At 42.6% G+C, this 26,724-nt stretch overlaps 3 protein-coding genes across 4 annotated transcripts; 1 reads left to right on the top strand and 2 right to left on the bottom strand.

Moving 5' to 3' along the window:
- Positions 1–236: 236 nt before the first annotated feature.
- On the top strand, positions 237–6,142 carry nxpe3 (neurexophilin and PC-esterase domain family, member 3). 2 transcript variants are annotated; one of them, XM_035651466.2, is made up of 6 exons: positions 237–375; positions 1,631–1,831; positions 2,693–3,474; positions 3,893–3,963; positions 4,089–4,310; positions 4,406–6,142. In XM_035651466.2, exons 2-6 carry the CDS (start codon positions 1,739–1,741, stop codon positions 4,960–4,962), a joined length of 1,725 nt encoding a protein of 574 aa, XP_035507359.1. In that variant the 5' UTR covers positions 237–375; positions 1,631–1,738; the 3' UTR covers positions 4,963–6,142. The 2 variants fall into 2 exon arrangements, with proteins under 2 accessions (XP_035507359.1, XP_035507360.1); XM_035651467.2 differs by lacking the exon at positions 237–375 and adding an exon at positions 397–668.
- Positions 6,143–7,039: 897 nt separating this feature from the next.
- Positions 7,040–17,509, bottom strand: me3 (malic enzyme 3, NADP(+)-dependent, mitochondrial). Its single transcript, XM_035651465.2, has 15 exons — positions 17,324–17,509; positions 16,523–16,758; positions 13,442–13,575; positions 12,697–12,846; positions 12,426–12,501; positions 12,180–12,341; positions 11,835–11,938; positions 11,646–11,755; positions 10,955–11,052; positions 10,670–10,783; positions 10,471–10,576; positions 9,744–9,886; positions 9,019–9,192; positions 8,790–8,888; positions 7,040–8,294 (listed from the first exon to the last, which is right to left on the bottom strand). The coding sequence occupies exons 2-15, from the start codon at positions 16,751–16,753 to the stop codon at positions 8,133–8,135; spliced, it is 1,863 nt and encodes a 620-aa protein (XP_035507358.1). The 5' UTR covers positions 16,754–16,758; positions 17,324–17,509; the 3' UTR covers positions 7,040–8,132.
- An 880-nt stretch (positions 17,510–18,389) lies between these two features.
- On the bottom strand, positions 18,390–25,837 carry ildr1b (immunoglobulin-like domain containing receptor 1b). Its single transcript, XM_035651468.2, has 8 exons — positions 25,538–25,837; positions 24,035–24,205; positions 22,732–22,881; positions 22,274–22,393; positions 22,014–22,160; positions 21,402–21,527; positions 19,403–20,304; positions 18,390–19,140 (listed from the first exon to the last, which is right to left on the bottom strand). Exons 1-8 carry the CDS (start codon positions 25,587–25,589, stop codon positions 19,102–19,104), a joined length of 1,707 nt encoding a protein of 568 aa, XP_035507361.1. The 5' UTR covers positions 25,590–25,837; the 3' UTR covers positions 18,390–19,101.
- Positions 25,838–26,724: the final 887 nt, after the last annotated feature.

Here is a 26,724-nt window from a genome sequence, read left to right as displayed (position 1 = left end):
CGGGCCCTAATAAGAAAAAGCAAAAAAAGTGGTCCTTCGCCAGCCTCCTGCTGGTCGGCGCTCGGACCCTAATAATAATAAGAAGAAACGAATATTCATTTCTTATTATTATTATTAGGGTATATATATATATACATATATACATATGTATATATGTTTTGTTTTTGTTTTATAAACACCTTTTAAATGACTGACCACCAGAGGGCGCTCCCAACACACTAACTCTGGTCCAGGCCCCCGGTTGCTGGTTCCTCTCGCGAGATCTGTCCACACCGGGACCCTCTCGCTCGGAGCCTCTGCGGCCTCTCTCCGTCGGTCACAACCGTCAGCCTCGGCCGCCTCCTCCGACGTGACGCCAATCCGCCGTCGTAATGTGTAAGTATGAGCATTGCCGGCGGTAACGTTAGCAAACCAAAAAAAAAAATCTGGTTTTATATTAGTTAGTGCTAGAATATGTCTCGGAATCTCCATCCGGCTATTTCCGTGCACCACCCTGTCTTTGTCGATGGCTCCGCGCCACCGCAGACGGGGATGTGATCAGAGTCAGCTGTTCGCTGATGATTGACGTCTGAAGATGGAGGTGATGATGAAGAGGAGGAGGAGGAAGAAGAAGGTGTGAGCCGGCGGCGGGGTGGTTGTCAGCTGTGAACAGGGCGGTGTGTGACGTGGTACGTGGCCTTCACACAACCCAGGCTGTGTATTGACCCTCTTGGATGAACCTGGACCCCGCGGCTGCATGTCCGCCGAGGCGGGACACGTCGTTAGTTTACAGGCGACGTCGTCAGAACTATAAATGAAGTTTTGAATATGATCCGAAAAAGAAACGCTGGTGATACTGTACGCGCAGGTCGATTTGTGTAAAGTGAAAGTGAAAAGTAAATATGAGCAAACATCTAAAACAGCAAAGAACGACTCAAGATATTTTTAAAGTCAAGTCTAAAAAAGATCATGTAAATAAGCACAGGGATATATCATGTTTATTATTTGGTAGAGATGCAACAGTTAATCGATTAGTAATCCATTACTAAATTAATCACAAACTATTGATAATATATCGATTGATAATCGATTAATCGGTTCAAGTAGTTTTTATGAAAAAAAACTGTATTTTCTTTGATTTCAGCTTCTTAAATGTGAATATTCTCTGGTTTCCAATTTTGGTGATTGGGGAAACATGATCGTCATTTTTCAATTCACATTTCATGGACCAAACAACTAATTGGTTAATCGAGAAAATAATCGACAGATGAATCGGTTATGAAATGAATCGCTAGTTGCAGCTCAACTATTTAGTGAATATTTTTCATTTTTTGTCTGACGATGATCGATCCTTTGATATTTACATCAACGAGATTGCTACTTGGGCTGCACGGTGGTGTAGTGGTTAGCACTTTTCCCGGTTCAAATAGTCCAGAGACATGCAGAATGGGGTTAGGTTCATTGGAGACTCTAAATTGACCGTAGGTGTGAATGTGAGAGTGAATGGTTGTTTGTCTCTGGACAAACAATTCATTCACTCCCCCCCCCCCTCCGTGCGACCCTTAAATGGATCAAAGCGGTAGACGATGGATGGATGGATGCACATAAATGCGGGCTAGTTTTCTAATCTTCTATCTTGCTCTCTTGACAGTGTTCATTCATCAGCATCTGGCAATGGGGACGAAGTGATGCCATCAGCGCCGTGGTGACAGCCGAGGGAGGAGCCGGGCCTTATCATGGGAGACAGAAGGGGGTCACCATGTGCCGAAGTCTGTCCAAATATGCCCTCGTCTTCCTCTCGCTCGCTCTGTTTGGACTCATCTTCCTGCTCTGCAACATCCACACTGTGGAGGTGAGGAGGGACGTGGTTTAATGAATGTTTCTGAAGTAGATTCAACGAAAATGCCTTTCAGTCATATTGTACATTATGAGGATTTTGAGTTAAAGTAGATTGCATGACTGACTTGACACTGTCTTCAATAGAGATGTTATGAGCCTAAGAAAGTCGGGTCATAGATTTCGTTTTTTTCAATTGATTATATAGATTAAAACATGAAATGAAGGATAAACACAAATGCATGCACTTAAATGTTGACATTTACCTGAACTTTTCCAGAGGCGCTGTATGTGAGAACGCACATGTAAAATGGTGCTCCAGATGTGATGATACAGCTGGAGAATCTTCGTGTAACTCAAGTAAAACCTTAAGTAAGCTCAACCCAGGTGCCATCCCTCCCCCGAATGTTCTAAAAAAAGCTCCTGCTGTTGCGAACGTGTCTGACTCCCAGAAAATCTCCTGCCGCGTTCTTCATATGTGAACGGCAAACTCCAGAAAATGTCCGGACCCAATTTATGGAGTTGAAGGAGGACGCAGAAATTGTTCTATTGTGTCAAAAGAATTACGTTGTCGCTGATCCAGACCTATATTGTTCCCAGTTGAGAAGGATACATTATCATGCACATGTTTTGTTACAGCTGCTTATTAATTTTGTAGGGTAGCCTAAGAAATAACAAAACAGGATCCATCTTAAAATGTGCCTCTGGCCTTCTATTTCTCTGTATTCGGTTACAGTTTTGTTGCGATTAACCACAAGATCAGTGTGCTAACATCTGTAATACATACAGTTACATTAATACTGTATTATCCATTTTTATCTGCTAGTCACAGGTTGATGATAATAATACGTCTTAATACTCCTCTTTTTCTCCTCAGAACTGGAATTGCCACACGATTTCCGCCCTCTACCAGCTACAGAGCAGGATCCAATCATCCTTCCTCCCAGTCAATCTCCCCACTTTCTATCAGAACCGCACCTTCTGCACTCACCTGGGCCAAAAGCCCTCCCCCGAAGATGAACTGGAAGAGCGCTACCTGTTGGACTCTATCGCCTGGCCCGGGCCCCCCGCTCACTCCGCGCCGCCCGCCCTGCGCCTGACGAGCGACCCTGTGCACAGCCTGTTCGCCATCCTTCCCACCAAAGGGGGCAGGGAGTGGCACGTGGGCGACCAGCTGGAGGTCCTCGTCCAAATGCACGACTTCCAGGGTCGCCCCAAGCGCTACGGCGGAGATTTCCTCTTGGCCCGGCTGCACTCCCCGGAGCTCGGAGCAGGTGTGGCCGGCAAAGTGCTGGACCACAGGAATGGATTTTATTCCGCTCTCTTCCCGCTCCTCTGGGTTGGATCCGCACAGGTCGAGATCACGCTGGTGCACTCCAGCGAGGCGGTCTCTGTCCTGCAGCGGCTGAGGGAGGAGCGCCCCGATCGGGTGTTTTTTAAGAGCATGTTCCGCTTGGGCTTCCTGTCCGAAACCACGGTGTGCAACATGTGCCTGCCCCCGGATCAGCAGCCCCTGTGCAACTACACGGACCTTTACACCGGGGAGCCCTGGTACTGCTACAAGCCCAAGATGCTCAGCTGTGACACCAGGATCAACCACGCCAAAGGAGGCTACCTGAAACACCTCATAACCATCAAGGAGGCGTTGCTCTTCCAGAGGTCTGTAGTGATGCTGAAAGAGGGATGTAGTTTATTTTTTAAAACAATAAGTCTGATTATCTATAGAATTTGTCTTACGTGAAACAAATCCCATGAAAATACCAAAAACAAATCAATACAAAAAAATACCCTCAATGTGTTTTAATCCACATCAGAAAATAGTTCCAGCTGTTTAAGGAAGTTATGTTTTGTTTTGTTTTTTTCCTCAAATGAAACGATATGTATTTGTGATTACAAATTTGTGTGTGGGGCTAAATGACACAGTCAGGGTTGGGAGGTCGTACGTATTGAGGTACGGACGGACACATTGATGGTATTGGTCTTTTCTTAGGATTTGACGCCATTAACAGAAAAAAATATTTACTATCATAAACCTTCGTCTCTGACATTTAACTATTTTGTGAATTTTTTTCGTTAGTGGTGTAAACATCAAAGTTGGCATACATGCTTCAGGACCTGACAGAGTCACGGTGCTGCCACCAAGGAAAGGTAGAGAACGCCCGCAGTAGAGTAACACTTGTAGTCTGTGCATCCTTTCAGTTTGTGCATGCTGTTGATTCAATTCATTCAGTTAAAATGTATTATTCTGCAACCTTTTTCTCGCCTTGTGGCAGATAAAGTCGAGGTAGAGAGCAGCAGCACAAAGTCCGAAGCCATTAAGCTTGCGCCCTCTGGATATTACTACGCAGACTCGTGGAGGCCATTAGGGGGAATCTCAATGCGCCAGTTCAATGAATCCTCTGCCATCACTCAGTGTCTGAAGAACAAGATCATCAACTTGTACGGAGACTCCACCGTCAGGCAGTGGTTTGAATACCTCATTGCTTTTGTACCAGGTGAGGGGTTGTCTCTTTGTCCCGTCTTAAATATCTTTGCATTTTGCCTCGTGAATCCAACCCACTGGATCTCCCCTGTGTTCCACTCTCCCCAGGGTTGAAGGAGTTCAACCTGCACAGTCCTAAAAACGTCGGGCCTTTCATGGCGGTGGACAGCGCTCACAATATCCTCTTGAAGTACCGCTGCCACGGCCCGCCCATCCGATTCTCCACAGTCATGTCCAGCGAGCTGAGGTACATCTCAAACGAGCTGGACGGCCTCTCCGGCGGCCCCAACAACGTGGTGGTCCTCAGCATCTGGGCCCATTTCAGCACCTTCCCCGTGGAGGTATACATACGGAGGCTGCGTCACATTCGACGGGCGCTGGTGCGACTTCTGGACCGAGCGCCGGGGACGCTCGTCGTCATCCGCTCAGCCAACCTCCAGGCCTTGGACCAGGAGGTGAGCCTGTACAACAGCGACTGGTTCTCCCTGCAGCTGGACAAGGTGCTCAGGGCCATGTTCAAGGGAATGAGCGTCCTGCTGGTAGATGCCTGGCAAATGACTTCAGCGCACCACCTCCCCCACGCCCTCCATCCTCCCCCAGCCATCGTCAAGAACATGATAGACATGGTTCTGTCTTACGTTTGCCCAGAGAAGAGAGGGAGCTAACAGAAATGGGACAGTGACTCGGTTGAAGGAAAACTGAGGCCGTTTTCACACCTGAGAGGTCTGGACCGAGGTCTGAACTAAGGTTCATGTCTTTGTTACATTGTTTACATTCGATCCAGTTAGTTTTGGTTTCACAATACAATTTAGGGGGCGTCGACCTACACCTTCAGCCTGCACCCTGCACCCATTGGACGGTACTAGCCGTCAATCACAGGGTATCCACACCTCAATGCAGATTGTTCTAAATTAAACCATGATTTACAAAATGAACATCACGCTGCATTCGGGGAAGACTTGAAACTAGAGATTGAAACCATGAACTGAAAATGTTTACTGATGTTATAAAATGAATCATTCTCATAGAAACTGACTTGTTTTTGCAACCGGTGGAGTCGCCCTCTGCTGGTCGTTCAAGAGAAAACAGGTTTCAGGCACTTTTACATTGGCTTCATTTATTGGACCATGTTTATTTCTTCGTTTGATTAAGTTGCCCTTATTTGGTGTTCCTATTACAGCTCAAGCTTTGTTTTTGTGGATGTATTTGTTGGTTATTAGTTTTGCCAAAGTCAGAGCCACAGTGACCTCTTCTATGAAGGTTATAATTTTCTCATTTTTATATTATGTTCAGAGCCATGCTACAACATGCCAACTATTGTCTCTTATTTGTTGCTATGTGTAATTTGTGAGTCCATGTAAAATTGCAATCATCTGTTTTGCAGACTAACCTCCATGTGTAACATTGTCCTGTACCACGCCTGCACATCTAACGTCTACTGTGACTATTTTTATGTCTTCATTACCTTGAAGATTTTCCTTCATTTATTTCTGGGGTGCCCGACATTGTTTTACCTGGCGACTTCTATAACCGACAGATCTGCTTCGCTGCCTTCGAGACAATGAGTTTTTCCAAAGGTTGGGAAAAGGTTCACTATTCAAGTCGAAGGCTTGGCAGTGGTGTGTGTGTGTGTGTGTGTGCGTGTGTGTGTGTGTGTGTGTGCGCGTGCATGCGTGCGTGTGCGTGCGTAAATCCGATGGCCTGACCTTTACCTCATGACTTTTGTATAAATAGTTAAACTTTGTATTACAAAGTTACGTTCAACAGTATTACTGGTGTTGGAAATGTAGATGACTTTTAAAACCACATGTGAAACTTTGTATTAAAGGACACGTGCACAAAGCAGTGTGTTGTTGTTTTTCTGAGGAAGTGTAGAAAAAGAGTTGGATGATTTTTATTAAACAAAATTCTATTGAGGCCCCCAGGCAATATGAACTGAAAAATATGAAGATATGTATTGTATTTATCTATACACACAGTAAATCTAAATATACATACCATATATGTATAAATTGTAGGGCGCAGTAGAAACAGAGCTCACTTACATTCACTGTTTGACAAAAATATGTGGACACCCAGACAATGACCGAATGATCTCAGTCCTAAACCAAAGGCATGAACAATGTGATAATGTGCTATAGGCCGAACTTACGTCCGTTTACAGAAAGTAACTATGCGGGTGAAGGATTTTGACTGTTCTGATGTTTCCAGTTACACACAGACATGTTTCACTTGACATGAATTTTAAGCATCAACGCAAAGAGAATTTAAAACAAGCTTTATCTGATGGCTGTTCATCAGGGTTATGTATAGATCAGAATATAAATTAGATTATGGCATAGCCATAATAAAAAAGTGTCTGTCTCTTGTACTGAAAGTTATGGAGCTGAGACACAGCTAGATTACAGCTAGTGTCCAGCTTTCCTGGCGAATTTCCAGAATTACAGTTACTGCAGTAGCTTCCTGTCAGACTGCACGAAGGGAACAAGAGACCAATGGATCATGCATACATGGAATACCAGGCGAACAATTCAATGCTGGAACAACAGCTGGAGTCCATCTGCAGGGAGCATAAACATCTCAGGCAACACAAGCCTGTGAGCTTGAGTGTGAGTCGGCCTCAAATAGTCAAATTCAATTCTATGTTTACTGCTAGAGGACTGACATTGCAAAACGATAACGATGTAAAACTGTGTCAAAGGAATCATTGAAAATGGATTAAATTGCAATAAATGACTCGTATTGCGACAACACTTTTATTGAAAAAGTTTCATTTTCCCTTCGAAAACTTGAAGCGGGTCTCTCAGTACTAAAGCTTGCTGGGCATCATATTATCATCGGAGTATAAGATAAGATACATTTCATCTGAAACTTTGGCCAAAAACACAACAACAGGCAGAGCGCCGTACAAAACTAACTGATAACACACACACACACAAAAACCCCATCCCGATGGTCACACTCAGTCCCTGACAATGCCTCCTCTGAACACATAGAAACAGTGATGCCTGGAGTGTTTTTCTGCCCACTGCTGTGTGCAGGTTTAAACATGTGCGCACATTGAGCGAAGTGTAAAATATCAAAGACAGCAGCTGCAGGGGTTGAACCAGATCTTTGTAACCCACCGAAATAAAATACAGAGGTTTTTTATTGATAATGTGGAGCAGTGATGCCTGAGGTAACAGAAAGAGGCACTGCTGGATTCATTTCGGAACTAAGCTTCAGAACGAGTCCTCTGGGTCGTCGGAGTCGAGACAAGACAAGACAGCATTGTGCGTTATTGTGAACCTCAGCTTTGTTTCTCGGGCACCAGCTCAGATTCCTCTGTCAAAAACACATTTTTTAGTCACTGCACACAAATTGACTACTATAACATCTTAGCTGGAAAAAAATGTAGCGACAGAAGTGTAGTTTAAGTTGTAGAGTCACAGAGGAGATGCTTCTGATATTTGACATGCTGCATGTAAAGATATCAAATCTTTTTCTCCGTCAGACTTTCAGAGAACCGATGAAGCAAAAAATATAGCATGTGACATAAATTTTTTCAGTATTATACAGCGTTTGAGGGACTTCTAATCCATAATGTACGGCGGCCCTGAAGTGCAAATCACACGGAAAAACACAATGGCAGATAACAAAACATTTTGCACTTTGATTTGCACTTCAGCATCAACGTAATAACGAGCACTATGGAAACAATAAAAAAACACAAACAAATTTCTTTTTTAAAGGTGCGAATAAATTGCAACGTATGTTTGGGGGCGATGCAGAAATTGCACGTGACGACGCCAGGCACAATATTAGAGTTTAGACAAAGAGAAGAAGTTGGACGGAATCACACGTCCTGAACGTTCATGGCGTCCTGCGGCCAGCTGTACGTGTCCAGAGAGAACGAGTCGTAATCGGGACTGTAGATGTGAGAGAGCACAAACGCCTCCTTGTCTTTGGGCTCGGGGTAAATCGAAGCAATGTTGTGCTTGTAGGCATAGTTGACAATCTGTCAGAGAGGGAAACAGAAAGGAAGAGCACACTGTGTATGTCAGGAGTGAGTCATTAGATATAAAATGGACAATGGTCGTTTGTGTGGCTTCTTTCGGCTCTCTGTATTTTACTATCTTAATCTAATATGGCTATGACATTGAACACATTCACTTTATATGATGGTTTTATTAGTGGGATGTGTGGAAACATGAGTGATGCTAACATTTTAACAAAGTAGAATTTTCTTATTTTGATATTTTGAAAAATAAAGCTTTCATTTCAAACAGTACCAGACAAGGATAAAAAAAGATATATCCTTACGACAAAGATAATGTAAGACTATACTAGATAAGGTAAGAGACTGGAGACATATTTAATACAATTTAGCTAATCCAGTTTTTTGCTCATCATTCCTTGACATCTGATTTTTGCGTGAAGAATTAATCACTCCACAATATGACCCTGTAATACTTTAAGTGTATGATTGGTATTTTGAAAATAGGACACCTACCTTGACTGCTATCTTGAAGGACACCTCTCGTATGGTGCTCAGAGGAGGAAAAAGTCTTCCCTCGGCCAGGTGCTCCTCTGTTACCATGTCAGCTATTGCCTGGGAGTGTGTACAAGAGGTTTTATGATTGACATTTACAGATGTTTACAGATACACTGTACTGTACCATCTGTTCAAAAACACTGCTGTTGTGAATAAATTGGTCGGTATGAAGAAGAGCGTACTGTACCTCTGCTGTGGTGAGGAAGACGTCGTCAGAGATGTGGCGCACCCTGCAGGCTATAACACCCAGAGCCACTCCGGGGAAGACGTAGGCGTTGTTTCCTTGCCCCGGGTAGAAGGTGCGTCCGTCGGCCAGCGTCACCTTGTCGAACGGACTTCCACTAGCGAAGATGCCCCGACCCTGGTCACAGAGAGGAGGAGGAAGAGAGAGAGAGAGAGAGAGAGAGAGAGAGATGAGGAGTTTTTTGGTTTACCACTACAGTGCTGTAGAGCAACATTTGGGTGTAAGGATGTAAATGTCAACATATAAGGGGAAGATTCCCCTCTGTGCATTCTGACAAGAATATTTGTCTGCCGAATATTTACTGAATAATGGCTAAAGCCGGCCACCTGTACGTTGTTTTGATAATAAGGCAAGTTCACTTTTAACATTCAAGTTTTTGGGAGAGTCTTAGCAAGTCTCAAAAATGACTAGGTCTTTTTTTGTTTTAAAGATGGTTTATAAATGGCCTGTCTGGCCATATCGCAGGCACTGTGTTTGTGGGAAGGTTTTATACTGCACACATATTAACAGCTGGGGTGATTATGTGCCATAAAAAAATCTGGAATTTATCAGTTAAAGTGAAGACAAAAAAGACTGCTGGTGCTTAATTTCAATCAACACCACCCCTTCTGAATTCAGTATCTATGATCTGATGAGTTTTCCACACTTCTGTGAGGCTGCACGTGTACCTCTGTGAGATTGTAGCACTGCTCCGCAGTGCACTCTGCCTTGCTGGTTGGATTACTCAGTGCAAAGATGATGGGCCTCTCGTTGAAGGACGCCATGTCTGTGATGATCTTCTCTGTAAACGCTCCTCCGATAGCAGCCACGCCTTCGTGTTCAGGACACAGACACAGTCATTCCAACAGAAATAACTTGAATTTGATGAGAACGTGTGAACTACGGTGTCATTTGTAGGATTCAGACCACATGGGCAAATTATTGTTGAGCACATTCACTGCGTCTGGTTTGGTTTTGACTTAGAATTACAATCCTCACAGTGAACTTTGGAGCCTGGATCCGTTTCTACTTCTAAATGTTTTCTGATAATTTCACCTCTCATTAATTCATCGGACATGCAATGAATGAATTTGAGGTCCATGGATACGAAAACGACCCTTGTGAAACTTTGCGGCATTAGATTAAATAAACAGAGTGAATTAGTTGATTTACAGCAAATTACAAAATTATTATTGTGGCGGGGCCAAGCTGGAGGGAAAAAAAATTCACCTTTAACAGGTTTCTCTGTTTTTCCACAACTGGTCAGGTAAATGGATGAAAGAAACAATGTGGGTTATAAAGGATTTTTTTTTTTTTAAATATGACATTAAAAACAGCAATGAGGGATATTTCAGGATGTTTAATACAACAATGTCTTGTCAAAATCCCACGGTTATCTCTTGTACATGAACTCACCGATGATGGCGGAGGGTTTGATTGTGTGCACAACCTCCTCCAGGGTCTTCAGGTGCGGGTAGTCGTGGGCAAACTCCTCCTTCTCGTGGTTCAGATTGCCTCTACCCTGAAATTGTGTAAAACGTTGTTAATTGAAAACTCCACACGGCGTTGTTTGGCGTCATTGGAGTGGACTGTACGAGTTGGAGACAAACATCACCTTCACGATGAGACCTTTGGAGTCCACCATCCAAATCCTCTTGGCAGCCTCTTCTCTTGTTACGCCCTCTTTGGCCATGGCCATTATAAGCAGGTGAGCGATGCCCAGAGCGGCCTGTTAAAAGAATAATAGAAAAATGAAAACAAATGAAAAAAAAAATAGACGGGCATGTCTCCATCTGCTTCACAGTCACTAGATTTGAATTTGAGTCGAGTCTTATCTCTTGGGGATTAAGGGCAGTTATTTTTATTTTGAGTCGGAGTACAGTTCTGGCAAACTTCTCACCTCGCCTGCTCCCTGGAAAACAAACGTGTGGTCCAACAGTTTGTTCTTGGTGATCTTCAAAGCAGCCAAGATCCCGGCAACAGCTACTGACGCCGTGCCTGAGAGGAAAAGAAAACACGACTGTAATTTAATTAATTTTTGGCTCATGATGTGATGAAGTAAAAATTTTATCCTTCCACCTAGAAGCAGGTTTTAAAATTCTCCAACGAGTTTTGACAATGCAAACATCAGCTGCTAAGCTGTTACAGACACGAACTCCAGAAAATGTATGGAAATTTGCGTCCGGACATTTTCCAGAGTTTGCCGTTCACATATGAAGAACGCAGTTGGAGATTGTCCGAGTCAGACGCGTTCACGCCAGAAGGAATAGGGGCAGTGCCCACTCGCTCAAAGTGAATCTTCCTGAGATTTTCCTGCTGTATTCTCACATGGCCTCACTCTGATATTTTCCAGAAATTTTACTGGGGGGGCTTCCTGGCAAGAAAAGTTCCGGAAAATGTCTGCAGCAACATTTGCAGATATTTGCGTTCTCACGGAAAAGTTCAGGAAAAATGTCCTGTGGATGTTAAGGTGTTTAAGATTATTTCTTTCACCTTTAACACATAACATAATATTAGCCATGTTAGCTATGTATGTTAGTAGTTAAGGAAGCGGCTGCCTGATGGAGGCCGGGAGTTAAGCGATATAGAACCTTGGATGTCGTCGTTGAAGGTGCAGTATCGATGCCTGTATTTGTTGAGGATGCGGAAGGCGTTGGTGTTGGCGAAGTCCTCAAACTGAATCAGACAGTTCATCCCGTACCTGCAGGACGACAGAGACCAGTCAGACATGAGAATCACCTGCACCTGCACGTCCTCTGGTCATTTGAGTTTCTACTCACTTGTCCGTCACCGCCTGCATGAACTCATCGATCAGGTCGTCGTACTCCTTTCCTCGGATTCTCTTGTGCTTCAGTCCGATGTACAGTGGGTCATCGAGCAGCGTCTGGATCCCAAAAAATTAAGTCATTCACTTAATTGGTAAATCATCAAGAGTCAACTTGACATTGTCCTTATGTCTTGGCGTAGATCACGCCTATGAATCAGTAAATCATTACACAAGTCACATCAGTGGCTCTCTAAGCTCGTCTGATACCTAATCTCTGGCGACTGATAAGAGGCAGATATGGAGTGCTGCAGCAGCTCGTATAAAAGCTTATTCCCGCCGCAGCTCACCTCACACTCACCTGGTTGTCGGTGCCGACGTCCAGCAGGACTGGGAGACACTGCTGCGGCCGGACACCGCCGCATGCTGTGTAGAGCGCCAGTTTCCCGACAGGAATGCCCATCCCGTAGCCGCCCAGGTCACCCAGGCCGAGGATTCGCTCCCCGTCTGTCACTACAATGGCCTAAACGGAGACAAACACATATGAAGCCCAATAGTGATGCTTTATCGTCTCGTCAGGAACAAGCAGAAAGAGAAAGAGACAAACCTTAATGTCTTCCTCTGGCCAGGAGTTGAGCATGGTGGCGATGTGGCCTCTGTCGTGGATGGTGATAAAGAGTCCTCTGGAAACAAGTAGTTTGTGATCAGGATTCATATTTGTGACACTTAATATCTGGCGGATCTGAAAACAGGTCAGGTTTATAACATTTGTTGTGTCTGGATCAAAACATGAAATGGTCCATTGCATGTGTTTTTTTTCCAAATGGATGAATGAGATAATGCTTGAACACAAAGTACCGTGCAGGTTAAACCCTCACCGCGGTCTCCTGAAGGCGAGGCCGTACTGCTGACAGGCCAAGCCGACGGTGGGAGTGTACACGATGGGCATGAACTCCTCGATGTCGGACGTCAACAAGCGGTAGAACAGCTTCTCGTTCCTGTCCTGCAGCGTCATCAACAGGATGTACCTGAGACGGAGACAGAGAAATCACATTTGCTAGAAAAAAGGTCTGAGAGTAGCTGAAAATTATGGTTACTTTATACACATGAACTTAACACCCACCTCTGTTATTTAATCATTTATTTTATCGTTTTCATGTTTTAAAATGTTTAACTTCCTCTTACCTATTCAATGTTACTTTGATCTCTTTTATAGGTTGTTTTTAATCTGTTTATTTTGTTTTATCATCTCTCATTTCTCTCACATTGCTTCACTGTTTATATTTGTTCCGTCTTGTTATCAACTTGTCACGCATCTGTGAAGCATATTTAAATGCACTAACATGCAACCTTTTTAAAGATTTGTGTGAATCCAGACGTAACATATAAGGAGAGAAAAGGGGAATATGACATGTAACAATGGTTCTCTGTGGGAATCAAACCAGGGACATTTGGTGTGCGTGTAAACTAATCACGGGATGAAGGACAAAAACAACAGACGATGTTGCTCTGGCAACAGATGTGACACGGCCGAATAAACGTGAGCTCTTTCAACATCTGCAGCAGCTGCTCGACAAGTCCTTGGACAGCACTTCAGCTTGATGCCCGAATTTGTTCTCTCACTTGTCCAGGGGATTGGTGCGCGTTTCGTAGCTCTTCATGACACGCAGGACTTGCACGTCCTGGGAGAGGAAGCAAGGGGGCAGCAGGCCATGGATGCCCAGTTGTAGGCGCTCCTCCAGGGTAAATGCCATTCCCTGCAGGGTGGAAGCAGAGCGGTTATAAAAAAAAAAAAGAATAGTTTACACAAACCCACAAGTCCACAAACTAAATAAGAGAGCAGAGCTAGGAATTCAGACCACGGTGACTCACATGTGAGTCATCACACTGTGAGGGGAATCCTGACTCATACACCAAACCCAAAACAGCAGTTTCTTTTTCCATCCGTTTTCCCGATTTTATATTTTTTGTATGGAAACAAAATAAGAAAATGTTGAAATGTCCTACAATGTTTTCAGCAGTGAATAACATGAGGCCAAGCATTTGCTCCGGTAAGCTGTAGAGTGATCAGAGGGTGGTGGTGGGGGGGGTTTCTATTTATTCTGCCCAATAGTGTGGGAGCCTGAACTCACTCCCCCGTCAGCTCGCCTTCTCTTTCGTCCTCCCGGCTTTATCGTGACTTCCATTTCTTCTTGAAACTCACGCACCAGTAGAAACGCTGACCTACCTGAGGAACAAACTGGCCTTTTGAGGTCAGTTTGTGTTATTGTGTGTCCGTGTATTTTCTGAGCACCCCCGGTAAATCATTCACATTGGTAGAGGCGAATGTTAAATGTGATACTGTTTTTGATATTTGGTTACTAATAGTATCCTCAGCTTACAATCAATACATCTACAGTTGTCACAAGCAGCGAGCTTCGCCCATGAAGAGTGTTTTGATGATAAACAGCTGAACAACTATGCACAGATTTTAAAGTCACAGATTAACAAGAATTTAGATAAACCTATTATATTGAGCAGGTAAAGAGGCACTAAAGTAAACCCTTTAAGGTGACACTCCTAACCAGCAACTGTAATGGAGCAGGGCACTGCAGTCAACACACAAGGATGAAGGAAGGGAATCAAACTAAATACGGTAGGGAGAGAAATACAGTAACACTGTAGGATATAGAAGATACTGGGATCAGTTTACAGGTTGAAAGTTTACAGTAGTTGTGAAAATTTGGAGCGCAAGAATATCTCATCCTTTGTCCACAAATAGAAAATATGCATGACAGAATATGTGTAAATGGGTCAGTAAAACAGAGCCAATGTTTTCACTCACTTCAAATTGTATAAAAAATACAGCTCAAGGTTAACATTGAATTGACCTGTCAAAGCCTTATTTAAGGTGAGCTAAAATAAAAATGTTTTTTAACTAAAAGTAAGGCTTCGCTTCCTGACTGCTTGCACCTCACTGACCTCTGACTCAGCGTACAATACAAAAGCTGACTGAGCATCAGCAGGAACTGTGTCCGACCTCCTGTAAGCCTCAATCAGAGCAATAAACTTAGCCGAAGCTTCCTTATCTGTTCCTCTGTCCTCGCAGAATAAATAGCGGGGCAGTGAAAATTTACAGTGAATTTGGAAAAACTTGCTGTGAAAGGGAAACTGCTGGTGAATCACTGGGTGGAGTTTTTTTTTTTCTGGCGCCATCAGTGCAACTGCAGGATCTTTTGAAGGAGCTTTTTTTTCTCTCTCTCTCTAACTGTGGAAATATACTTTTCTTTCTACACAGTAACTGTAAAAAGTTTTGACTTTACTCTGTGGTTATGCAGTAGTAAAGTCATTCTCTGATCTGGGTTTGGTTTGCATTTACATTGAGTCTATGTAACGACATTACTGAGACCTGAGTAAGCAGACATAGGCGGAGTAGTGCAGGCGACTGTACAGGCAGGAATCTGCAGGCGGACCGTTCGTAGCTCTGGTCACTTGACTCTCTATCACTTAAGATAGGAGCTATGATATTCATGTGGTATTCCTGTGCTGTATAAATGTGGCACTTACTAAATATGGTATTCTCTGTTCATACATTTGTTCAACCATCGTGGCATAGCATAGTATAAAGGACATCATGTTGTATGTAGACACAGTCATAGTCATAGTGGCAACACAAGTTCCCGTAAAAACGGAGAAGATGACTTGATTTGTTGCACAACTGCTTTAACGTGTGTTATGTAAAGAATGGAGAGTGTTGTGTTGAAGAATGTATTTTCCTACTTACGTCATATTTATGACGGCACGATTTGATCAATACCTGCTACTGACTTGACTTATTTGTTTTGAACATTGTTCTGCATTTATGTTAGAAACCATCTTTTCTCATAGGTGCTTTAACTATTGTTATTTTGTTGATTTGCTGCATGCAGCGTTAAGGAAGGAGGATGTAGCACCTTCTATACATTGCCAAGCCCAATTTCATGTGTGTGTCAGGACATTACTGAGCCTGTCAGTCCAGTTTTCATGACCCCTGTAATGTGTCCTCACATCCTAACATGACCCACATAATCCAACACCAGTATTTTGACAAAAGTGTGCCTAAGACACGTCAATAACACAAAACTGTACTAGTCAAATACGTTCATGTTAAACTGAGGGTGTGAGTTGAGATTTTCGGGATTAAATGTTTAGTCAGTTCTTAGTTGAACAACAAAAAATCTAATGGGTGCATTTTTTTGATGAAAGATTAATGAATCCAGTCCCAGTAAAAATGGTTAAAATTCAGATGTTCTCTCATCTTGAATGTAAATACTTTCAAATTGAATTGGTCTGTTATAATAGTAAACAAAATATCTGGGTTTTAGCTGTTGACTTGGCCTCTGAGAATTGTGACAGTACAATTTCCAATGTCACTGGAAAATTAATGTAATCACATTTTATAGAGCAGTAGATAATACACAGGAGGTCATCAGGGGCACTTCGGGGTTCAGTGTCGAACATTGTACTTTGCACATTGTAAATTCAATTTAATTCCCTAAATGTGAATGATGTGTGATACAGTAGACAAGTGCTGCATATAAAAACTACAAATTAAATTTGTGTATGTTACTTGAACAACAAAGCCTGTATTGTGCAGCCTAATAACCTTGTTTGTGTGTAGGTATAGTTGCATGTATAAATGTGGATTTAAGGGACATGCAGAAACACTATAGAGAGAGAGTTCACCTTGTTGAGGTGTGGGTTCCTGGTGATGTCGTAGCCCCGCTTCTTGGTGCTCACGCTGGGCTTGCGGTTCTTCCCGGAGTGGCAGACCCGCACCGCCTGGAAGAAGGCAGCCCCGACCGACGGCAGGGTCCCGGCGGGGGGGTGACCTGGGGAGCCCACCAGGGGCCTCAGTCCGCCCGCTGCCGTGCGCCTGCACAGGGACATCGCTGCCCGGCCCGGGAGAGAGTTCATGGTGCCTGCGGACAACCAAGGGACCGAGAGTCAACACACACAGGGTCCAGTTAATAATAATAATAATAATAATAATAATAATAATTATTATTATTATTATAACAATAATAACAACACCAATAATAATAATAATAATAATAATAATAATAATAATGGTTATAATACTATTAATAATTATAATTATAATAATACTGGTAATAATAATAATAATAATACTAAGTGTGTGAGGATAGAATGTGAAGCATTAGCTTTACAGAAGCTGAGTCACGGAGTCAAAGGGATTAAGAACAGGTGCGACAGTCACATCATTTTACTGCTGTTTTAAAAAAAAAAAAAAAAAATCATAATAAAACTGTCAAACAAGATATGAAGCTGCGGAGAACGAACCACCAGCCGATGTGTTCGGTGTTTCCGTGCAGAACCCCCGCGGTGTGCGGCTGCAACCCGCCGCCGGTAGCTGCTCGTAGCAGCCCGCAGTTTATGATAATTATGTGTTTTCTTTGTGGAACAATGTGCGACGCTGATGCTAAGCTAGCAGGCGGCTAACGCCCTGCTGCCGCTCGGTCCTACCTGAGAACGACGCAACGCTGCTGAGCTCCGGACTTCAATCAGGAGGACGCGGTGCTCGTGTGGCCGGTGGCTGTTGTTATCAGTGGATGTTGTTGCGGTGGAGGTAGGGATCGACGGCGAATGGCTGATCCAGGATCCTGTGACATTGACGGTTTCACTTCCCCCAAAGTCAGTGCTGCGGGTCAGACCGCCTCTCGGAGCTGCGGAGCCGCCCAATCACAGAGCAGTGCGTCGGCCCGACCACACCCCCTCCTCCTCCTCCTCCTCCTCCTCTTCACCACACTGTAAACACAGCCTCCATCTTGGATCTCTACTTTCAAAATTCAACATAATAATACATCACTTATTTGTAAATATACAAATGTACAGTTGTATCATTATTATGGCATTGGTTATTATTTGCCATTCTTTAACTTCCATGGCTCGATCCCATGTGTAACACACAGCTAAAACTCTTAGTCGTGCATTAATACAAAAACATCTGCACATGCACTTCACATTAACATCCTGTGGCTCCCTCTGCAGGACTTACCCCCATGTCAAAATATGAGAAACACCTCAGAGTAATGGAGAAGTAATGTAGTGATGGGAAAAACACGATGATAAACCACAAAACAAAGTGGCAAATAAAAAAGAATTATCAGAAAAACCAACCACAAAAAAGTAGTTTTCTTACTTCTCGTTGTGTTTTGTGAATTGCTTTAGAGTTTTCCCATTTGTAGTTGTTATTTGCACACTTCAGGGCCACCGTAGTACACTCACATCATATGTTGACATGAAATATAATGCAAATAAGAGTAATCTTATGATTGTCAGAAATTGCAAAAACATCCTATTAGCATGTCTCCATTTCTTCCTGTCTGTTAATGCCCCAGGACGCAATGACATTAAATATCTAGGACATTTCACAAACAATGATCTATCAGTTGCCCATAAATTTAGCATCTGTTAAGTCTATATACTGCCCACCAGTGGGTAAAAAAAGAAAAGCCAGTATGCACAGGCTCAGTGGCTTGCAATAACAGTATGTCTGGGTACATAACAAAAGGAACCGTTCCACACTGGCTGTATCTTAAAAGGTTTATTAAAAACACACATTTCATGCATCTCAATGCAAGTTTGTAACAAAAGCAAAAGGAAAATCACAATTGTATTTTTGGTTTTCATCCAATAAAGTACAGCTGTCTATCATCCTGCAAATGTTCACATGCTGTCCTATCTATTCATGTTACAGCCTAAGAATGTTACGGTGGATAAAGATTTTAAAAAGTCACTTTAAATAATACAAGAAATTATGCAAAAATAAGAAATTATATAAAAAACACATAATGTCTTCCAAGAAAAACAAAACAACCAACAGAATCTCACAGCATCCAACAATCAGATTGTTGCAACTTTTAAATGTTTACTTCACAAAGGACAGCAGGATACTTTTATCCACCACCAGAAGTAAACACACAAATACTATTAATACAACTAAGACAAGAATCGCACACATCATAATCATCTCAATAAAAGGAGACCAGGCTTCACATAACTGCATGTTGTCTGCAATTTATCGCCTGAACGGAACATTTTTTTCCTTCATCTGTAAGAATGATATTTTTACCACATATAGTACAAACAGACACAGTTTATCCATTACGAATACATTTTCACAACTCAACATACCATGTCCTTGCACTCATTGAACTGATCAAGGAACCTTCTTTTTGTCTTCATTTTTCACCGGTCTTGGAAACATTCATGGAAAAGGTCAAAAAGAAGATGGAAAGGCTTTAGATGACTACGCTTGTGCCGCTACGGGAGCTTCTATCCTGAGAGAGAAAAGTGACAAAGAGGATTAATGTAAATCTTATGGTGAGGAATATTCAGAGGAAAACCACGATCAATTGTTCTTTGTCGGACAATGAATGTCTTTGAATAGTTCTACTCCACTAACGTGGCTAAAATGTGTTGAAAAGAAGAAGTCAAAACTATAAAAGAAAAAGGAAAAGGAAACAGAAAGCAATGACACACAGAGAATCTCCCAGCAGATGACTGGTTCAGAGTGTGTCAGTGTTTGTGTGTTGCTCTTACAGAAAGGCGGTCATAGTTCCTCCGGCCACTGCTTTGTCCAGGCCCCATCTCAATGGAGGAGTAGCTGGGAGGCTTCTCTGGCCAATCCTTCGCCTTTCCTCCTTTCCTTCTCCTGCTGTCATCCTCGTCAGAGAAGGACCCTTTGCGGAGCTGAGGGGGTGAATAGCTCCTCTCCCTCCGAGCTGCTCTGCTGTGCAGCTCATCCATCAGATCATCACGACTTTGGGTTCGCGGTCTTGACCCGCCTCCTCTCCTCCCAGACCAGCCTCCTCTGCCATTCTTCGAACCCCTGTGTGGCGCTTTTCCTAGCCAGTTATCCCAATCGGAGTCATCGCTGTAATCACGCAAGATACCTCGTCTGGGCGGAGAGACATCTCTGTCTCTATACACGCGTCTGTCGCGGTAGGCACCTCCTCCAGAAGGATTTGAACTCCCACTGGACTGACTTGAAATTCTGGGGGCCCCCCGGACTCCATCTCCACCTCCAGTCCCCCTCCGAGAGGAAAAGCTAGGTACACGTTGGATTATAGGAGGCAGGGTGATCACCCTTCTCTCCACACCTCTCACCCCCATCTCATCCAGGGCTGACAACATACTCGGGGGCCCAGGTGTGTATGGAACTGTCGGAGGAGCAGACTGATGCTGTAGCTGATGACGAGCCTGCAGTGGATGCATATTCTGGACTGTGCGCGGACCCATTTGCGGTGGCCCTACATCCAGCCCCCTCATCTGGTTCTCCAGGTAGTCCAACATCTGGTGGCCACCTTGAACGCTGCCATGCATACCGCCATTCACATGGTGTGGTGGCAGAGGGGGGGGCTGGTGCTCCAGGGCCATGGGGGACAGCTGCTGCATGGGGGCCATGGCAAAGTTTTGTTTAGCAGGATAGTCTGAGAAGGAGCCTGGGAAAGTGAAAAAAAAATCTCCTCATTTACAACAGAATTTTGAGACAAATATTGTTAAACCTGCCATAATTTACACCAACATGTCACCTGATAAAGTTTATATGTGAAACTTGTTGAATAGCATGTATAGTCGTCTATTTACATCAGATATGGAGCAGGTTTTAAGCTCTGATTTTGGTGTCTGGACGACTGCACACTTGCTTGATAATTATCTGTGGATTCATCACTATGTGCAACCGTTTTCATGTGAGCAGTAACTTGTTATTATGAAAATAGCAATTATAGTTGTTTTTAAGTGGGCAAGGGCTTAATCATGACAGGGGCTTTCCAAAATTATATTTTAATGTCACTTATACAGTTTGAGTTTGTTTTCTGACTATAACCTCATCATCCTCTCACTGTCCAGCTGAAAAGTTCATAGTGTAACTGTAATCAACACTAGGAGGCAACATTGAGTGTGTTGTGAACCTTTTACCCTGGGTTTTGCCTCTAAGGCTACCTAAATGCTTGCCGCAATATCCGTAGAAACGACTAAATTCAATTCAATTCAATTCAATTTTGTTTGCATAGTGCCAAATCACAACATACATTGTCTCGACGCACCTTACATAGTAAGGTCAATATTACGACATTACAGAGAAAACCCAACAGTTCCCACAATGAGCAAGCACTTGGCGACTGTGGAGGATTAAAAGTCCTTAAAGCCTGAAGAATCTACAATGACATGCATGTTTTCTTGGGTTAAAGTTACATAATACATATTTTGCTTTGCGGTTATTTCCCTCAGAAAAATAAACTGTTAGAGCTGAATATAAATCAACAAGGCAGTAAAACAAGTGTTTTTTTAACACTGCAGTTTTTTATGGTACTATCGCTGACAGCAGAAAAACTATTTCATCACAATGTGTTATTTGCTTGGTGTATAACAATACAGGAAATAGAGTTAGTGTTGACAGAGTTTAAGGGTTTTCTTTTCACTTCACTGAGTTCGCCCACTTGTTCTACCACTTGTGAAAAAACACACCTTTGTGTCTGGGCATGCTTTCAACAAAGCATTAATGATTAGTCTCATTGTGTGCTCGTGTGTCACTCACCTGAATACATTATGGGGACGCCCTGGGCGGAGGCATTGGAGCTAATAGGAGCGTAAATCGGTTGGCCATTCATCCAAGGAGCCATGGCCTTCTGAGCATCTCGCATCATCCTGTGCTGCATCACGGCTGAAAATCACAGCAGAGAAGAGAGATGGTTGAAAGCTGTTGACGTGACTCAGCTAACTACATCTGTGATGACTGAGTAAAATTCGGAATTTGAGCTGTGACTTATAACCATTTTTTTCTCCATGAGATACTAAATGTTCGATAAGAATAAACATGGGATATTTTATGAAATTCACAAAAGAAACTCAAACAGTCTTTTCATTATTTTAGTTACGATGGACACAATAATTTTACATTTTTATAAAATAACCTCTTTCAAAGAAACACAAAATAATTTTACTTTCATAAAATGTTTTTGTTTTATTCTCTACAACATGTCACAAACCATAGTGGGGTTTTCAGAAAACACAGCACCTACAAATGTGTTCATTGCCATCTGTGTTTTTACTCTCATATCTGTATCTTGTTTATTCCCGTGAGTACTTTAGAACAGACGCTATATAATAAAAAAAAAAAAAATAATAATAATTAAAGCATGTCCTCTACCTTTTTCCGGGCAGCAGCATGTCTGTGGACAACACGGGCAGCGGACGTAGCAGCAGCAATTCTGCGGACAGCACTGACAGCAGCATATGCATAGAAGCATGATGAGCAGGAGGGCCCCGATGATGATGAGTAGGACTGTCAGCCAGTCTGCAACAGATCAGAGCAAAACACTTCAAGCTCCTTCTTGGAACAACATTTAGTTTTTCCTCAGAAGGTCTATCCAGGCTCTGCATGAACTCCCATTAACTGTCGTTACTTACGGTACACGATGAGTTTGACTTCGCGATCCGAGTCCCCCGTCGTGTCACCAGCAGCATCGATGCTGCAGTAATACACACCGTTATCCCACCACATCACCTCATTGATGACCAAGTCAGCCTCTGTTGATACATGACATTAGAGTTACGGGAAAAGAAAGCACAAAATCTTCATAGATATTTTAAGTATCTAGTTTCTGTTAATTTTCCCATTACAATATATAATCTGATTGCGAGTGTCTTATTTCAGACACTATAACTTCTTCAGTGAAGCAAACTTTTATAAACTATAATTATCTCAAAGAATGTGTATAAGTGAGTGAAGTCTGTAATTTTTTTTTCTGATTTCGATGCAGATGCAGCCTGTTTGGTGTCTCACTAAATGCACTGATAAGAAATCTGACTGTATTAACAGTTTAGACTGAATGGCAATACTGTTATTGTGATGGCATCAAACTCACTGTTTTGAATGCTAATTTTGCGTTCTCTGTAGTCTGCACCCAGGATGGGCTCATTCAGGCCTCTCTTCTGGATCACTGTGCGGATGGTGCGCTGGCGGTCCGGGCAGTCGTTCGCAGGGTCCTGACCCAGCTGAAGAGCAGCCTGATAACCTTCAGAAAAACAGAGACGAAGAGGGAGAGAAAGGGTTCAATTCATTGGATTTTTTATTTTCGATCATTGTACAAGATAAAAACTAAAAAGAAACTAAACATAAAAATGTTTGTTGTTACCAGGACCCTGACACCTCCACTGACACCAAAGATTTGAATACAACATCCTTCTTAAATTAGGCTGGATGGGAACCAATGGAAGAAAAAATAATTTCTGCTGAATTTGTGTCATTGAAATAGTTCAAAGCAGTGTAGACCAAATAATGAATCGTGTTTCCGGAGTTAAAAATGTCTGTACATTTGTATGTATTTTTTTTTTTACAAAATTCAATTAATTCAAAAACTATTTCCTTGAATTAGTTACTTTCCTTATGAACAACTGCAGTGTTCGGCTGTTTTTGAGTGTAATACATGAAAAGCCAATATTTGGCCACAGTCTGGAAATATACAAATGTAAACATCACCCAACACTGTTAAGTGTCCGCGGGCACTTCTTTAAGCCAATGGGTTTAATCATCAGGAGGAAAAAAATGAATAAGTAAAAGGCTGTGGGCAAAATGTGAGAGCTGACTTGAGTTACAGTAAGTTTGTTTTCGTCAGCAGACATTTTCACTGTTCATAGGAGGAAAGGGAGATGTGTGTTATCATATTTAAACTGTATTAGTTTCATTACTTTCCCAGTAAGATGTTCACAATACAGCAGGGACTAGAACACCTGACTGGAGTGGAGCCCTTATTAACGTTATTACTAACATCTATAGCTTTTCCCGCTATGATGCACAAACTTTAAGAGCACGTTCGCACATCAAGTCCACTCTGTATATAACAATATAATATGTTCATTCAAATGTTTGAATGTTCGATGATTTAAAAAAAAAAGAGATTTTTTTTGTCTACATAACTGAACAACAGGGTTGGCTGAACAAACTTCAAGCCTTCAAACTCAAAAAGCAAATTTAACAAAATATTTTCACACAGGTGTTTTGGAAAGTAATAAAAACTAAATAAGTTTCACTCAAGCATAAAACTATTGTGAGAGGTTCACCATCTCTGTGAACCTTCCTGCCAATTTTAAAAATTTTTGTTACCATCCTCTGTTTCGGCTATGTAATGGCCCTTTATAATCACTGTCTCTTTCCACCTGTCGTCTCACCTGTGGAGTAGTACTCCAGCACCGGGTCTTTACAGAAGGACTTGTATCTCCAGGTGACCAGGACATCCTGAGAGTTTGCTGAGGTCGAATAGTCGCAGCGCAGAATCACCGAAGCAAACAGAGTCGTACTCCTCTCCGCCTCTGGAACAATCACCTGGATGGACAGCAGCTCTGGTACAAGCAGGACGAACAGTGAGATGAAATGGAAGATAAAATGTACAAAAAACAAAGTATACATGACACAATTCAAGGTACTGTTATTTTGAAACAGAAAAAAATCCTATGTTTGTGTGATAGCTTTGCGCTTGAAAGCTGGATTGTAGGAATCTGACCAGACTGGTTAACAGTTTACCGCAGAGATCTTTAACATACTACTGTGCACGCATACTATTTCATTAGAAGAAATAACATCTGTCAATCACGATCTGCGATTGCACAAGTGAGTAAAGTTGATGACAGGCAAGCGCAGATAATTTGAGAGAAGTATCAGTTAAAGGGGCAGAAAGCGATTTTAATCCAATACACTTTTTGTAATACTGCCCCTCACAACACTGTGTGCAGTTTAAAAAACATCACTCTCCGACATGTTGAGAGATGTGCTTGCGACAGATGTTACAACTCAGGGGTTTTGGCCTTGTGGTTAGCGCGTCTGCTGCGATACCCAAGGGCTGCGGGTTCGAGTACCGACCAGAGCAGTCGATATCAACAACAAACAATCTTTCTCCCAAATCACTTACTGCCCCTATAAGGTGTTAGATCAGATTCTCTTTGAAATAGTTTTCCAAAAATCAGTAGTCTGTTATCACCTTTTTCCTTGTGTTTATAAGGGCACACATCCCAAACTAAAAATTTGAGGTGATATGATCAAATCCTCCAGGAAATATCTAAGGCGTTGGAGAAAAGCTAAAGCTGCAACTAGACATCAGTAAAACGAGATGATGGAGCATCACCATCATCATCATCATCATCACCACCACCACCACCACCACCACCACCACCACCATCATCATCAGAGTCTCTGCTCAGCAGATTAAAAGCTATAATGGTAGTACTGATCATCATTTTGAAAAAGTTAGTATGTAGATTTCACACACAGCTGAAACACTCTTTGATTTGATTTTCACTTCATGTTGCTGTCTCACTATGATTTTTATGCGAGCTCTTATTATTCTTTCATCTACTAGTGTGACCCTAAAAAGTATGTTAATATTGCCATAAATTTAAAAAAACGAATAATACACACACCAAGATTAATACCAAGAAAACAAAAACATTGTTTTCCCATAAATACGTGATGTATTGAAAAGTCAACGCTGTGTAAACAGGTCGAGTGGTGAACGGTCACGTGACGACCGGCGGCCTTGCGCCGTGTATCATTAACGCGCGCACATCACTGGGAAATATTACTCTGTTTGTTTAAGTGGCTTCACTCGACTAAAAGGAATAAAAGCTCGTGTCGAGTGTGAAGAGTTTTCCCACAGGAGCCTCCCGGGCCTCGCTCACCTGTCGGCAGGTAGAGCAGCAGCAGCGCCGTCGTCAGTATCATGTTCCCCATCGCGCTTCTTCTTTACCCCTCCGTCCTCCACTCGACGACCGCTGGAAATCTGCAATAGTCGGAGAGGCGCGTCGCGGAGCCGCTGCTCGGCATAGTCGGCAGACCTTTTCCTCTAAGGCGACATGTGGCTCGGGCCCCGCTTGGTTTTTTTTGTTTTTGTTTTCTGTGCTGAAAGACGAGTGTTCACAGCAGCTCCGACGAACAACTTCTCCCACGGAGACTCCGCGTCGAAAGAAGCTCCGCCTCCGGTGACATCATGGCCCCGCCCCCTCCGACAGGTGCATCATGGAGGACAGAGAAGAAGAAGAAGCGCACGTTGTCCACCACTATTAAATGGATAGTTCAGTGATTTTTTTGAAGGACTTTGGAGGAGAAATGGAAGTAGCTCAAGTGTCAGTTCCACTGTTGCAGAGGGGAACGTCTTTTTCGCCACATTTTTAAATACATTTTTAAATGCTACAACTGAACGGATATTTCATTTTTAGGTAAGCATTTAAAGATGTGGCGAAAAAGAAGTTTTTCGGTGGTCCCCTCTGCAACAGTGCGACTCAGACTTACGCTACTTCCACTCCGTTAAATGACATCGCTGATCACCATCTCCATTAGGAAACACATTAAATATGCATAAGTAACTCATACAACGCCACTTCAAAAATCACTGAACTATACCTTTAAGAGCCAGTTGAGTTGTTCCCTCAAATTCATAATTCATGTCTTACCAGCAAAATTCTCTCTGATTTACCTCTTGTTTCTTCCATGTACTCATTTCATTTTGGTAAAATTAAGAGTTTATGAAGAAAATACAATAAGCTCAGAAAAAGTAGTCTCTATAAAGAAACAAAATTGATCGACCTACATCCACAAATTGAAAAAAAATAAAAAGAATAATAATAACAGAGATAGTAAAACAACAACAAATGGTGCTTACATACCAAGGCATCAATAACAGACTTTCTTGTTAAATTACTACTTTATTAATTAGTGAAAACTCTGTTCTCCGCTGGGTTCTAGGGACTTTAAAGCTTCGGGTGAATGTAATCAAAACCAAATGCTGTTTGCATAGCGGATGAATGCGCTTTATGTGATTGTTAACACTTTGGTCTTGCTTGTGTGTGAATAAAAGTGTTCAGTGAAG

This window comes from Scophthalmus maximus, chromosome 14 (genome assembly GCF_022379125.1).
Source record: "Scophthalmus maximus strain ysfricsl-2021 chromosome 14, ASM2237912v1, whole genome shotgun sequence".
NCBI classification, from domain to species: domain Eukaryota; kingdom Metazoa; phylum Chordata; class Actinopteri; order Pleuronectiformes; family Scophthalmidae; genus Scophthalmus; species Scophthalmus maximus.
The sequence above is the reverse complement of the archived record's forward strand: the minus strand, read 5'-3'. Positions and strand labels throughout refer to the sequence as shown.

Bases quoted from the DNA above. Each gene is read 5' to 3' on its own strand.
- nxpe3 (XM_035651466.2), top strand. From the start codon at position 1,739: ATGTGCCGAAGTCTGTCCAAATATGCCCTCGTCTTCCTCTCGCTCGCT. The intron at 3,475-3,892 runs GTCTGTAGTGAT...TTTTTTCGTTAG, and splicing joins GAGGCGTTGCTCTTCCAGAG to TGGTGTAAACATCAAAGTTG. The intron at 4,311-4,405 runs GTGAGGGGTTGT...CACTCTCCCCAG, and splicing joins CCTCATTGCTTTTGTACCAG to GGTTGAAGGAGTTCAACCTG.
- me3 (XM_035651465.2), bottom strand. From the start codon at position 16,753: ATGAACTCTCTCCCGGGCCGGGCAGCGATGTCCCTGTGCAGGCGCACG. The intron at 12,342-12,425 runs GTTTGTCTCTTT...GTCTCCGTTTAG, and splicing joins GGCCAGAGGAAGACATTAAG to GCCATTGTAGTGACAGACGG. The intron at 8,295-8,789 runs GTAGGTGTCCTA...CCTCTCTGACAG, and splicing joins CCTTCAAGATAGCAGTCAAG to ATTGTCAACTATGCCTACAA.
- ildr1b (XM_035651468.2), bottom strand. From the start codon at position 25,589: ATGGGGAACATGATACTGACGACGGCGCTGCTGCTGCTCTACCTGCCG. The intron at 24,206-25,537 runs GTGAGCGAGGCC...TGCTTGTACCAG, and splicing joins GCTGCTCTACCTGCCGACAG to AGCTGCTGTCCATCCAGGTG. The intron at 22,882-24,034 runs GTGAGACGACAG...GTTTTTCTGAAG, and splicing joins GCTGGAGTACTACTCCACAG to GTTATCAGGCTGCTCTTCAG.